At 56.9% G+C, this 12,050-nt stretch overlaps 2 protein-coding genes across 3 annotated transcripts in view; both read right to left on the bottom strand.

Annotated features, from left to right (window-relative positions):
* The window catches only part of ZNF385C (zinc finger protein 385C), a 56,005-nt gene that overhangs the window by 8,967 nt on the left and 34,988 nt on the right, over positions 1-12,050 (bottom strand). The window contains 1 exon segment of the mRNA XM_051794627.1: positions 2,225-2,367. Coding sequence (XP_051650587.1) covers positions 2,225-2,367 — 143 coding nt within the window.
* On the bottom strand, positions 6,220-12,021 carry CUNH17orf113 (chromosome unknown C17orf113 homolog). Of its 2 annotated transcripts, XM_051794615.1 has the most exons (3): positions 12,002-12,021; positions 9,630-10,257; positions 6,220-8,636 (listed from the first exon to the last, which is right to left on the bottom strand). In XM_051794615.1, the coding sequence occupies exons 2-3, from the start codon at positions 10,146-10,148 to the stop codon at positions 7,104-7,106; spliced, it is 2,052 nt and encodes a 683-aa protein (XP_051650575.1). In that variant the 5' UTR covers positions 10,149-10,257; positions 12,002-12,021; the 3' UTR covers positions 6,220-7,103. The 2 variants fall into 2 exon arrangements, with proteins under 2 accessions (XP_051650575.1, XP_051650574.1); XM_051794614.1 differs by lacking the exon at positions 12,002-12,021 and having other exon boundaries at positions 9,630-11,599.

Raw genomic sequence — 12,050 nt, 5'->3', positions numbered from 1 at the left:
GCTGCTCCATGCCTGACGACAAACATTGCAACGTGCTGCTGGCAGCAGCCCCACGCTGACAGGCTGTGGGGCTGGCGCTTGCTTTCCAGAGAAACACCCACCTCTTCTTTCAGAAAAAGAAAAATGGCTCCAACCTTCCCAGCAATGTCAGCTACCAGGTTCCAACCGGTTGCTCCCACCGAGCACCACCAGCTCCCACCAATCACCACTGGCTCCCACGGAGCACCACTGGCTCCCGTGGGCTCATCCACACCCCAAGCACCGCAGCAGGAGCAGGGCAGGGATCAAAGGAGGATGCAGAGGAAAGATGCTGGCATGAGAACACAAATGCAGCCAGAGACTGACCTGGCCTCAACCACACCCTCACAGCTACCTCGGATACAGAAAAACCCCCACAGCTCCCACGGGGCCAGTGGGGGCTGTGCCACTGCCATACGTACCAGCACCCACAGCTGGAGGCTGAGGAGCTTCCCAGTGGTTTCCAGCAGAACGGAGCCAGCAACAGAGGTTGGCTTTGGGCACCACACTCTTGGGGAATAAAGATCCCAGCTTTATAGTCAGTTTGTATTGACTCACATTACTTTATTTATCCCTGGATGTTCCTGTCGATATAAATAGCGATCCCTGTGTTGAGCTCCCTGTGGCCCCTGAGGTCAGGATTGGGAATTCACAGGGATGCAGCATCCGTTCAGATCGTGTCTCCTGACGGACTTTTACGAGGCGCTGCTAGGTCCTGGGGATTTGCAACATCCCAAGAGCAGGGAAGGGCCTTTGGAGCACGGAACGTGCCTCCTGTGCTGTGTTAGGGTTTTTTATTCCTGGTTGTTGCTCTGAGTGGCAGCAGGCAGCTTGGAAGGGTTTTGCTCGCTTCAGAGTAAAACATCTGCTGGGTTCATGGGAGCCCCGTGACCTGCTCCAAGTGCAAAGCGTTCCAGATCATCAGCCCTGGCACTGCTCGGCCAACAGCACACGCCAGGCTCAGGTCTGAGCTCGGAGCGCTTCACTCCAGGTGCCTGAACAGCCGTGACAGCCTCCCCTGGCATCTCCATCCATGTCTGACCCATCCTCCACGGCAGGAGCCCCCACGGAGCACAGCAGCCGTGTGACACTGTGTGGCTCCAGCAAGTACCAGATTCATATTCCAAACTACTGATTCTTTTAAAGCACCAAACCGGGGCGAACACGCGCCGAGGCAGCGGCAGGCGGGAGCCGAGGGGAGTGAACAACAGGCGCTGGGTCAAGTTCACTCCTGATTCCAGCGACTAAAAAAAGAGCCCAGACAAAGAGCAGGAACCGTAGTGGCATCAAAACCCCTCCTGTCCTGTGTTTGTGTTCCTGCTCATTAGCCAGGGAGAGGCTGGGCTGGGGCTTCAAAAGAGCTTAAGGGACTCAGACGCCTGAATCCCATTCAACAGCAACAGGAATCCTGTGCTTAATTCCTGCGCCGCCTTTGAAGATCTCAGCGATAATTTGCACCTTCCGAGCAGGTTTAAGCTCAATGCCACTCACAAAAGGCTGGCAAGCATGGAGGGGGCTCAGGAAAGCCCCGTTTCCAGGATCACGAGCGAAAACCACGGGCATTTTCTGAACCCTGAAACGCCAGCCCTGCCTCAGCAGGGGAGAGGGGGAGCAGCCCTGGGGCCCACTGCCCTTCCTGAAGCAGAATCTGCCCCCAGCAATGCTGGAGAGCACTCAGGGGGACAGAGACCCCCACAGGGCTGGGACCAGCCTGGGGAAGCAGCATGGCATGGGGAAAACACCACAGCACACCCGACACACTGTTGGTTTAGCTGTCTAATAGAACATTGGGGTGGGAGCAGTCCCCCTATCACCCCGACTCCCCAACACCCACAGCACCAGCCACACTCCTCATATCTGTAACACCTTCTCTCTCTTTCTTTCCTTTTCCTTATTTATTTTTCAGCTAATGAACTGCTCTCCAGAGCTACTTTATTACTATTGATTCCAGGGGCAAAATCCAATTGATCTTGGTTAAAATGAACCACGTTTTTAATTCTGGTACCGACAGGCACTGGCTGGGCAGGAATCGCTCTGAGCTAAGGGCAGGGCAGGCGTGTTGAACTGGTGTCCAGCAGCCAAAGATCCTGGGAATTAAACCAGAAACTACCTGGTGCGGTTCAAGGACCAGTGCCATGTAAAGGAGGGACTGCTGCAGGGGAAGAGGGGTCCAACAGCCAATGCCCACCCACCTCCAGGGACTCACCGTGTTGAAGTTGGGGAACAGGTTGAGCGGTGATGTCCCGTTGAGCCTGAAGGTCAGAAAGTGCTTGATGTCCAAGGGGGGGTGAAGGGGCCGTCCAGGGATGGGCAATGATGCTAAGAGGGGGCTGCTGTGTCCGGAGGGACCTGTGCAGGCAAAGGGAAAGAGCAGCATTAGCACTGGTGGTCCCTGCTCGCAGTGGGGAGACCAGGCACCTGAGTCACGGCATGCGGGGACATCTGCTGTGGATGGACCCTCCTCAGTGAAAGGTCACAGCCCAGGGTGGCCCTGGGCACCCCTTTGTCTTTCAGGCTCAAAACCAGCAGCCCAGTTTGAAGCTCAATGCAGCTGCCTCCACATCAGAGCATGGACATGCTCAGGAGCTCGCTCTGAACCCTCCAAAAGGTGTCAAAACCTCCCCCAGGGAAGCAGCCCCTTCCTTGGGCTCCCCCACGACAGCACCATGGGGGTTCCTCACCGGGGCCGGTGAGGTTTTGGCTGCCAGCAGTGGATGAAGGACCAGGGGCAGAGGCTGAGCTGCTCCTACGCTACAGCCGCCACTCCCCGTCACCCGCAAACGAACCACGCGCTCCGGCGTGCGACTTAAAAATAGCCTGGGGTTATTAATAATGTTCTGTCTAAAGTGAAAACACCCGTGGGATGGAGGGAAGGAGGAAGGGAGGGAGGGAAGGAAGGCCAAGCAGAGGGATCTGTCTCCAGCCTGCTCCCCATCCCAGGTTTCCAGTCAGGCTCATCACAGATGATGAGCACAGCAAAGCATCCTCTGAGTGGCAGAGAGGGTCCCTGCCCAGCTCTGAGAGGGAGGAGGGGGGAAAGCTAAAATAAAAAAAATGAATTAATCAAACACAATAAATCAGAAACGGTTTCAGAATGCTGAACCAGAAGAGCCCATTCACATCCCACACGGCTTCATGCCTCCTCCAGCCCACTCACAGCCCTGTTCCTCCACCTGCAGCAAGGACAAGGCCAACATCTCTTGTTTTTTTGATTTTTGCGTTCTTCTTCACCTCAAAGGCATTGTGGAGCCCCTGCCACAGCACAGCGTGACCCCATCCCACCACCCCAGCAGAGCAGAGAACACCCCTTGTGGGAGGGTGTCGGGGGGATCTGCTACTCCCACAGCAGGAACACTGGCTGGGAGCCGTCACCACCAGCACCTCTTTGTGAGAGCGCTGAGCCTGAGCCCTCCTCCAGCCCCCTGCACCCCACACTGGTTGTGCAGGACAAGGACCCCAGGCTGGTGCTGCTCCTTACTCTGCTCTGCACCCACCCTGCGCCAATCCCAGCTGGTGCAGGAGCCGAGACATGAACCTGAAATTCAAAGTTCGAGAGATCCCCTGGATCTGAGCAGCGAGCGCTCGCCGCCGGCCCCACGGGCACCAACGACCTCTTTCTGGGCGAGCGCACGCGGCGGCTCTGCCACGGCGCCGGAGCCATCCCCGAGCCGGGCCTGACTCCGGGGAGGAATTACAGTTTGCTTCATCAGGCGTGCACTGATCGAGTTAATTCCAGAGTCGCCCAGAAGGGAAATCTGCGAAACTGCTTAAAAATAAATAAATAACATTACAGCAGCAGCAGCAGCAATGAGGAGGGAGCAGCAGCGAGCAGGACTGGGTGAGCAGTGCATAATTAACCTTCTGAGGCGTGAAACAGTGTTTCTGCATCAAATCATCTGAGACAGCCCAGCCGGCGCCGTGGGAGCTGCCTGAGGACCCCCCAGCACAAGCGGCCCCATGAGAGAGCAGCAGTGAAGGCATTTGGGGCTGGATCACGAGGGATGCTGATCACCACTGTCAGTGTGGTTTGCACTGACTGCACTGGCCTTAAAAACATAAAATATATGTACATGTAAATATATATATCTGGGAAGAACAAGAGGGCAGGCAGTTGTCTCCTCCCCCAACATCAGTAACCACATAAAGGGGTTCACTCCCTGGGGAGTAGCTCCTGCACTGGGCAGGCACAGGGGGGATGCTGAGGGGACACAGGGTCCCAGGGACAGCCACCACCTGCAGCAGCTGCTGCCCACAACAGTACAGACAAGATACACCAACCCCTTTGGCACATCCTTGAGCTCAGATTTGTGGATTAAACATATTTCTGGGCTGGGATAAACCAGGTGGTTGGAGAGAGCCCAGAAATCCCAGTGAGACCCCTTGGAGGGTCAGGACCTTTCCCCCCAGCTTTGCCCCTGAAGCAGACAAGACCCTCGGGAGCAGGAAAAGGGCTGAAGCCACCCCAGTGCCATCAAAGCTGCCCAGAATGCCACAGCACTCCACTGGGGCACCTTCCCAAGGTTACAGGGCCGTGGCACTGCCGGTCCTGCCTTACCTTTGCTGCAGGGCAGATTCCAGCAGCAGCTGAGGGCGGTATTTTTAGGTATTAATTAGACACTCAATTACAGGGATTTGCTTTGAGGAGAGTGGCAGGGCCCCAGGTCTGTATAGAATGACACGACCTTACCCAAGGTGACGAGCACGGCCAGTGGTGGGCTGGGCTGTGCTGGTGAATGGCATCCCCAGACGCTCAGTCTGCAGCTCCGGAGTGGGGTGTCCTCTGCCACAGCACCGGCTCTGTGTCTCCCCCTGTTTTGGCAGAGGAGCCCCCACGGCCACAACAAATGCTACTGCTTCAGCCCCACAGGTCCTGCCAGGATGGGATGTGCTCCAGGCCCTGTGGAGCATTCCATGGGGCTGATGCAAGGAGGGGAGTGTGGGAACCCCGTGTTCCCAGCACAAACACCTGCTGCAGCCTGTGGAGAGGGTCTCTGTGTCCCCCCCAGTTCCACAGGTAGCATCTAGGTCTGACCAAGAGATGCCAAAGCCCACAACATCACTGCTATGGTGCTGCACATCCTCTGCCCGGGGCTCAGCCAGAGCCATCAGATCCTGCACATCCTCTGTCTGGAGCTCAGCCCGGTTCCTGTCGTGCAGACAAGTGACTCTCAGAGGGGTCTCTTGGTATTTAAAGGTGTATTTTAGCCTTACACTTAACCAAGCCCCCAAGACCATGCATGGACACAGTCCCCAGCCTGTTCCCCAACCCTTCACTCCACGCAGCCACTGAACACACACCTGCAGCAGGTTTTCTCCTGGTCCCTGCAAGGCAGAGCAGAGCAACTGTTGTGCTCTCACACCCCATGCGTGTGAACCTCCCAGAGCTGCCTCTGAAGGCAGCAGGGCCAACGCTGCAGGTTCTCATACAAACACGAGTCTGCCAAGGACCCATCTCCGCAGACGCTGCTGCCTCAGAGAGCATCTGGTGCAGAGTCTGCCCAGGCCAGATGGAGACGGAGCTGTTTATTCACACAGAGGCAGCCTGGCTCCCTCCCGCTAGGGAGGTGTTCTCAGCAAATTTTGGTGGTGTCTCCAAATCCTTACACAGGGCTTTAAAACTTTGCCTCTGACCAAGCATGGGCTGAACTCACTCCAGCTCTTTCCAGGAGGCTTCCTGGGAGACACGTGTGCTCCTCAATGCCAAAGGCTGAGGGATTGAGGAGAAACACCCAGTCACAACAATGGACCACAACAGCAGCACCCGTGCAGCCCAGGCACCTCTGGGATCCAGACCAGTAACAAACAGATTGCAACACACTGGACTCCCAGAGCAACCAGACCATGGGGGAGCAGGTGGGGCAGCTTTTGACAACCCCAGCAGAGAACTCAGCCCTCAGGATTCAACTGAGGTGATGCTTCGGGCTGCTGCATTGGGTTTACTGCTGATTAGAATCAGTCAGATCTGAAGGAAACAGCCTTCCAAGTCAAAACCAGCAGAGCCCTGTCATGCTGGAACACACCACGCAGCACCCCAGCCCCACTCAGCCACCGTGCCAGCACCCCCAGACCCGAGGGCAGAGGTGCCCAAGCCCCTGCCCACCACGGGCACCAACAGCTCTGCTCACCTCAGGATAAAGAGAGTAACACTTCAGAGGAGGAATACAAGCTGAACACCTCTGGATGGTCTCAAAAGCAGGTGTTGAAGGACTTTCTCTTGGGCAGCAGGTTGCCGAGAGCTCAGGGTGCAAAGGGAAAGCTGGGACATGTGGACGTTTTGGAAAGACCAGAAATGCACTACTGATTATTTCTGGACGCCGATCATAATTTATTCTGTCCTTGCAAAAAGAGTCCCTTTATATATCTTTAAACTTTAAGCACTAGGAAAATTAAGTTAGACCTTTTTAATACATATATTTATATATATATATTTATATATATACACACATACACATATGTACACAATGACGCATTTAAAGTTATATTTCCTTGGCCATTACAATATCATTCCCTAAATCTCTTGCTCTTGAAATGATCATGACTTGATGCCACTGCTAAAAATACTCTGTGCTGTGCACAAGGAACACCAACACGACACCGCCAGGCATGTCGGGGTCGACTCTGGGCTGGGAGGATGTTCTGCCTTTTCTGCATTCGCTCTCGAGGCTCCAGAACAACAGAAATCTATTATTTTTGCAGAGTATTAAGCAGAAGCTGCTGGGTATCTTTGTGCAAAGGCAACATGACATTTGAGCTCAAGAGAAGATTTGCCCTCCTATCCCTAAAACAAAATAATGACAAACCCTTGGAAAAAAATCATTGCAACTTGGGACCTTAGGTGGCCCCAGGCTTTTGAATTCTGGGCAATTCAGCCAGATGCTTGGTGGATGAGGGAGGGGTGGTCATAGGACCAGCATGGCTTTCTGAAGGATCCTGTTTCCTCTTCCCAGCACGGAGCAGGTCACCATCCACCGCGGCCACCCAGCCCCGCAGTGACCAGCGACGTGGAAAGGCAGCATTGAGCTGGTGCTGGGCACTGCCTGCAGGCCCCGGCTCCTGCCCGAGGGCTCAGCCCTCACTGGCCACACTCACTTCACCTGTGTCATGATGAACCCAGACTCCCTCATGCTTTCGTAGTACTCGATGGCCAACGCAAAGTCAAACTCACTGATGGCCGGCCCGTCGATGGCGATCTTCATGAGGTCAGAGAGCCCCTCGTCCTTCGTCCGGCGCGACCGGCTGCGCTTCAGCAGCTCCCGGCCCCGGCTGATCTTCTCGGCGAGGACCGAGCCCAAGGGCAAGGCCAGGGCAATGGCCGCCAGGACAGCGAAGTCTGGGAAGAGCTCGTGCATCTCAGAGCTGCTGTAGACCAGCTTGACACAGAGGTCCTTGAAGGAGAGCTGGCTGAGGCTGAAGACGATGCGCTTGAAGAGGGGAAAGTCGCTCAGGGCCCTCTCACTCACCACCACCCGCGAGTACGCCTGCAGCAGGAAATTCAGCTCGCTGACTCCATAGCTGCCAATGTCCTCCAGAGACTGGGGATAGCACTTGGGGTTGAAAATGGCTGAGAAGGAGCTGATGGCCTCCAGAACGCTGGTGGGGAACCTGTCTAGCAGGTTGCCCCGCACACTCTCCAGGTAGGTCTCCTTCAAGTGCTCAAAGTGCTTCAGGTGCACCTGGGAGCAGTTGGCCAGCTCGATACCCTTGTAGTAGAGGCGGCTCTCACCCTCCTGGCCATCCCGCGGGTGCTCGTTCATCTCGCTGAGGAACTCCTGGAGGTTCTGGCCGCTGGTGCTCTGCTGGGCCTGCAGCGTGGCGGCTGTGGCCGAGACGATGGGCTTCAGGATGGAAAGGTCAAAGTCCTCGATCTGGAAGAAGCGACTGAGCTTCTGGAAGATGGGGAGGATGTCCAGGAGGATCTTGGTGAAGGCCACAAACTGGAACTTCTTGAGCTCTTCGCAGAGGCCACGGGCCACAGGCGAGTGCTCTGCCTCGCTCTCCAGCAGCAGCACCAGTGTGGGCCACGAGGAGTCAATGGCTTCCACAGCTGGGAAGATAGAAGTCCAGTGGATGGCTTTGGGGCTCCCGAGGTCTATCTCACAAAGGTCCAGGACGCTCCGCAGCTCCCGCAGGCCATCGCTTCCCCCCTGGAAGCTGGAGTAGAGCCTGTACACAGCATCCACAGTGGTCTCGTACTTCTGGAGGTACTCAGTGGTGCCGATGGTCTCAGCTGGCAGCAGGGAGCCTCCGTGGGACAGGCAGTGCACCTCGGTGAGGAGCGGGCAGAGCGAGGTTAGCGCGGTCCCCACCCCGTTCAGCCGCTCGGCCACCAGCGAGGTGCTGTCAGCACTGAGCCAGGCGAGCTTCATGGTGGGGATGCCGAAGGAGCGCATCACCTCACCCACCTTGCCCGCCACGGTGGAGGCCTCCCCGGCGGGCAGCTCGAAGCTGCCCAAGAAGGCAGTGGAGGTCTGCCCGTTGCAGGGGGAGACAGTCGTGGTGAACATGGCGAGGCTGCGGTGCTCCAGGACATCCACTGTCTCATCCACCACCAGCCCCACAAACGGCGAGGCTTTGATCCTGTGCCTGTCCTCGTTGTGCAGGACTTTGGCAATGGCTGCCTGAGCCAGTTGAAGGAGGGGCACAGGGAGGGAGAGAGAAACACAAATGAGGTTCAGAGACAGCAGGAGACGCGCAGCCCCCAGCACACAGCAAGCGGCCGGGCTCCCACCCGTGGGCTCCTGCAGCAGCACAAGGGCCCAAGCCAGGGAAAAGCCCTTATGCAAGCTGCACACACAGGCTGGAAATCACTTTCCTTTTCCCTATAATAAACTGCTTCCTCCCATCCCTGTCTGGCAGCCTGAGCACCGCGTGAAGCTGCTGAGAGCTTGGAAGGCCCTGCCCTGAGCTGGGGGTCAGAGCCACACAAGCTACAGCAGGACCCAACACCAGCAGCAGCACCAAGACACAAGCCCCCAGCACCCCATTCCCGAGCTGCTGCCTGTGCCAGTCACAAGGCAGGACACCAGGAACCTGCCTGCTCAGTTCAACTCCAGCAGTTCCATCAGTGCTTCACTGGCCCAGCATGGGCAGGAGCAACAGCAAAACTGCAGCGTCTTCTCCTTCTTTGCTCATTTTCCCCCATTTCAGGCACACACCCCAGCTTGGAGGGGAAACTTCCTGTGTGTGTGCGAGTGCTGTAAGGATCACCACAGGCTGGGAAACCTAATTAGTGGGTTTAGTCTATCTGCAGCAAAATAAGGCTCTGCAGAGAGCTGAAGAGCCTGGCAAATGGCCAAGACTCACTAAAAATTTAATTTGATTTTAGCAGGCACGAAGCGTTTGTAAAACTCAGAAAATCCTTTCTAAACTCTCTGGCTACTTGATCTTCCTGAGCACTCAGTTTAGGGCAAAAGAGGAAAAACCCACAGTGCCCGTGTGCTAATTGAACTCCGGAGCTTTCATCCTGCAAGCAGCATGGCAGGCTCAGGGAGCTCCCGCGTAGCCAGTGGGCACAGACACCTTGCTGGCTCTGCCGAAGGCAGCGGCTGCACAGCACTGTCCAGCCCTGCTGGCCGTCACACAGGCGCAGACCCCCAGCCCCGCACACCCACCTGCATCTCCCTGACGCTGCCGGGGTGGTAGTACTCGCTGTGCTCCGAGGCCAGCAGCGCCTGGCACAGGTTGAACTTCTGGAAGTTGAGCAGGGAGGAGCACTTCTCATCCGGGATCTCCTCCTTGGCCATCCAGTAGACGGTGGTGAGGACAGCCACCTTCGCCGGGTTCACCTCCACCTTGATGACCGGGCGCAGTTCGGGGTGGCCGTGGACCCGGGTCTCGAAGGCCAGCTGCTCGCGGTTCACGGCCAGCGCCTGGCGGTGCGCGCCGGAGGTGACGTGCCGCAGCAGCGCGTGGCGCTGGAAGTTGTCCGTGCCCACGGTAAAGGCGTTCTCCGCTTTACCGTGCTTGTTCTTCACCAGCGCCTGCCGACACTCTATGCAAAACATGAGTTTCCTCTCATAGTCAAACTCCAGCCAGGTAAATTCTTCCTTCCAGTGCTCATTGAAATAGCGTTTACACTTTTTATTGGAATTGGAAGTTTCCCCAGCTGGCTTTTTCCCTGGAGGCACCATACTGCTGTGGCTGGGAAATCAAACACTACGGTTGAACCGCGCCGTGCCTTGAGGAGCAGCCTGCACATTTAATTTAGTAAGAAGGTCTATTACCACTCTCCTGGTCCGACTGGAGATGAAAGAGACACAAGGGAAAGGGATTAGGGCCCTGCAAACCTCAGCCAGGGCTCAGCGAAGGGCTGTGGTGGCATGGCCATGGTGGTGTGGTGACAGCGGCGGTGACAGTGGTGCTCAGGGCAGGCCAGGCTATGCGACAGCCCCAGCACCATGCGGGGGCATCCCACTGAGTGCCGGCAGCACCGGCAGCTCTCGGTGTCACTGGTGGGACTGGTGCACGCACACACAGTCCCACTGCCACAGGGACACCCACACACTTCCCTCCGGAGCAGCCCTTCCCACTGCACTGATGCTGGGAAGGTGAGGAAGGCCCAGAGCTGGATGAAACACCCAAACAGGAACATTCAGCCCCAGAGGAGCAGCACCTGCCAGTGGTGGTGAGTGCCAGGGCTCTGGAGCAGCACAAGGGTGACTGGGAGACAGCTCAGACACAAGTGCCTGTGAGCACATGTGTGTGCTCTCAGTCCTGCCTGGCTTGTCTCTATCCCGGGGAATTGCTGAAGTCGTGGCAGGTCCCGTGGCAGCAGGGCTGTGCTCCTCACAGTCAGGGCCAGCCCAGCATCCCTCCCAGGGGGTGACACACTCAACCTGCTCCAGCTCAGGCTCCCGAATATCTACTGAGCTCCAGGCTGCAAAGCAGTTACCCACATAACCAAACCAGGAGCTGCAGGGTTTAAGCACTCACTTAACCCCTTACCCACATTTCAGCCCCACTCAGTCCAATTCTCACATTCCTCCATGAACTGGATTGAAAATCCAAACTGAGCCTTGATAAAGGTGAGGGGAAGAGGAAGAGCAAGAACGTAGCACATGGTGAGGAAGGGACAGAACCAAAATGCAGAGGAAAATGGAAAGAACGTGGACATTTAGCAGCAGCAAAGCCGGGAAATACCATCAGTCCATGTGACTTGCTGAGAAACCCAAGAGGAACTTGGGTTTTTTTCTGAAGAACAAATGTCCCAAACCGAAGCCATTACCACAGCCCTTGGGGAGCAGGGGGAACCCTCACAATTAGGCATTAGAGTAACACCCCAAACTCTCAGTGCTGTGAGTGCCCACTCCCATAGATGCTGGGCTTCCCATGGGGTGCCCTAGGCAATGCTGGCAGGTGGTCCTGGAGTGACCAGCACCACAGCTGCCTGGCACAGCAACCCCATCCCAGTGCCAGCAGGGCACCCAGCTCCTCCAACTGCAATGGGACAGTGCACAGCCCCAGGGAGTGGACTCCTCTGCTCTCTCCCTGTCATTGACCCCATTCACTCCCACCCCATCCAGCACAGCTCACCCTCCAGCACTCGCTCCAGCAAAAACTGCTGTCTTGGAAAGAAAAAAAAAAAGGCAGCAATTAGTGTGTGGGGCGCATGGGGTCAGGGGGAACTTGGGATGGAGCAGAGCACCGCAGCACCCCTTCCCGCATGACCCCTGGTGCTCCAGAACCAGTCCTGGCACCAGCCCAGCACCCCTCACTGCTGCTGCCCACGGGGAAGAGCAGCACATCCTGGGCGACTCGGCAGCAGCAGCTCGAGATGGGGGTGACACTCCAGTCCCCACACCAGCCTGCTTCTCCCCCGGTCGGGAAGTTTGGGCAGGATCAGGATTCACTTGTGAGAGGACAAGCTGCTGCCCCGAGCCCCGTCCCCGGTGCATCAGCCCCGGCTGCGGGTGAGCGGGGCAGCCCCAGCGCCCAGCCCAGCCCAGCGTGCCCACCCCGCTCACCCACCCCTACATATACGTACCATGGAAAGGCCGCCATAAGCTTTGGGGCGGCGGGGCGGCGGGGGGAGG

The sequence above is a fragment of the Manacus candei genome, unplaced genomic scaffold, assembly GCF_025592945.1.
Source record: "Manacus candei isolate 608988 ecotype Guabito, Panama unplaced genomic scaffold, ASM2559294v1 h1tg000040l, whole genome shotgun sequence".
Taxonomy (NCBI): Eukaryota; Metazoa; Chordata; class Aves; order Passeriformes; family Pipridae; genus Manacus; species Manacus candei.
Note: the sequence above shows the minus strand (reverse complement) of the source record. Positions and strands in the feature narration are given on the sequence as shown.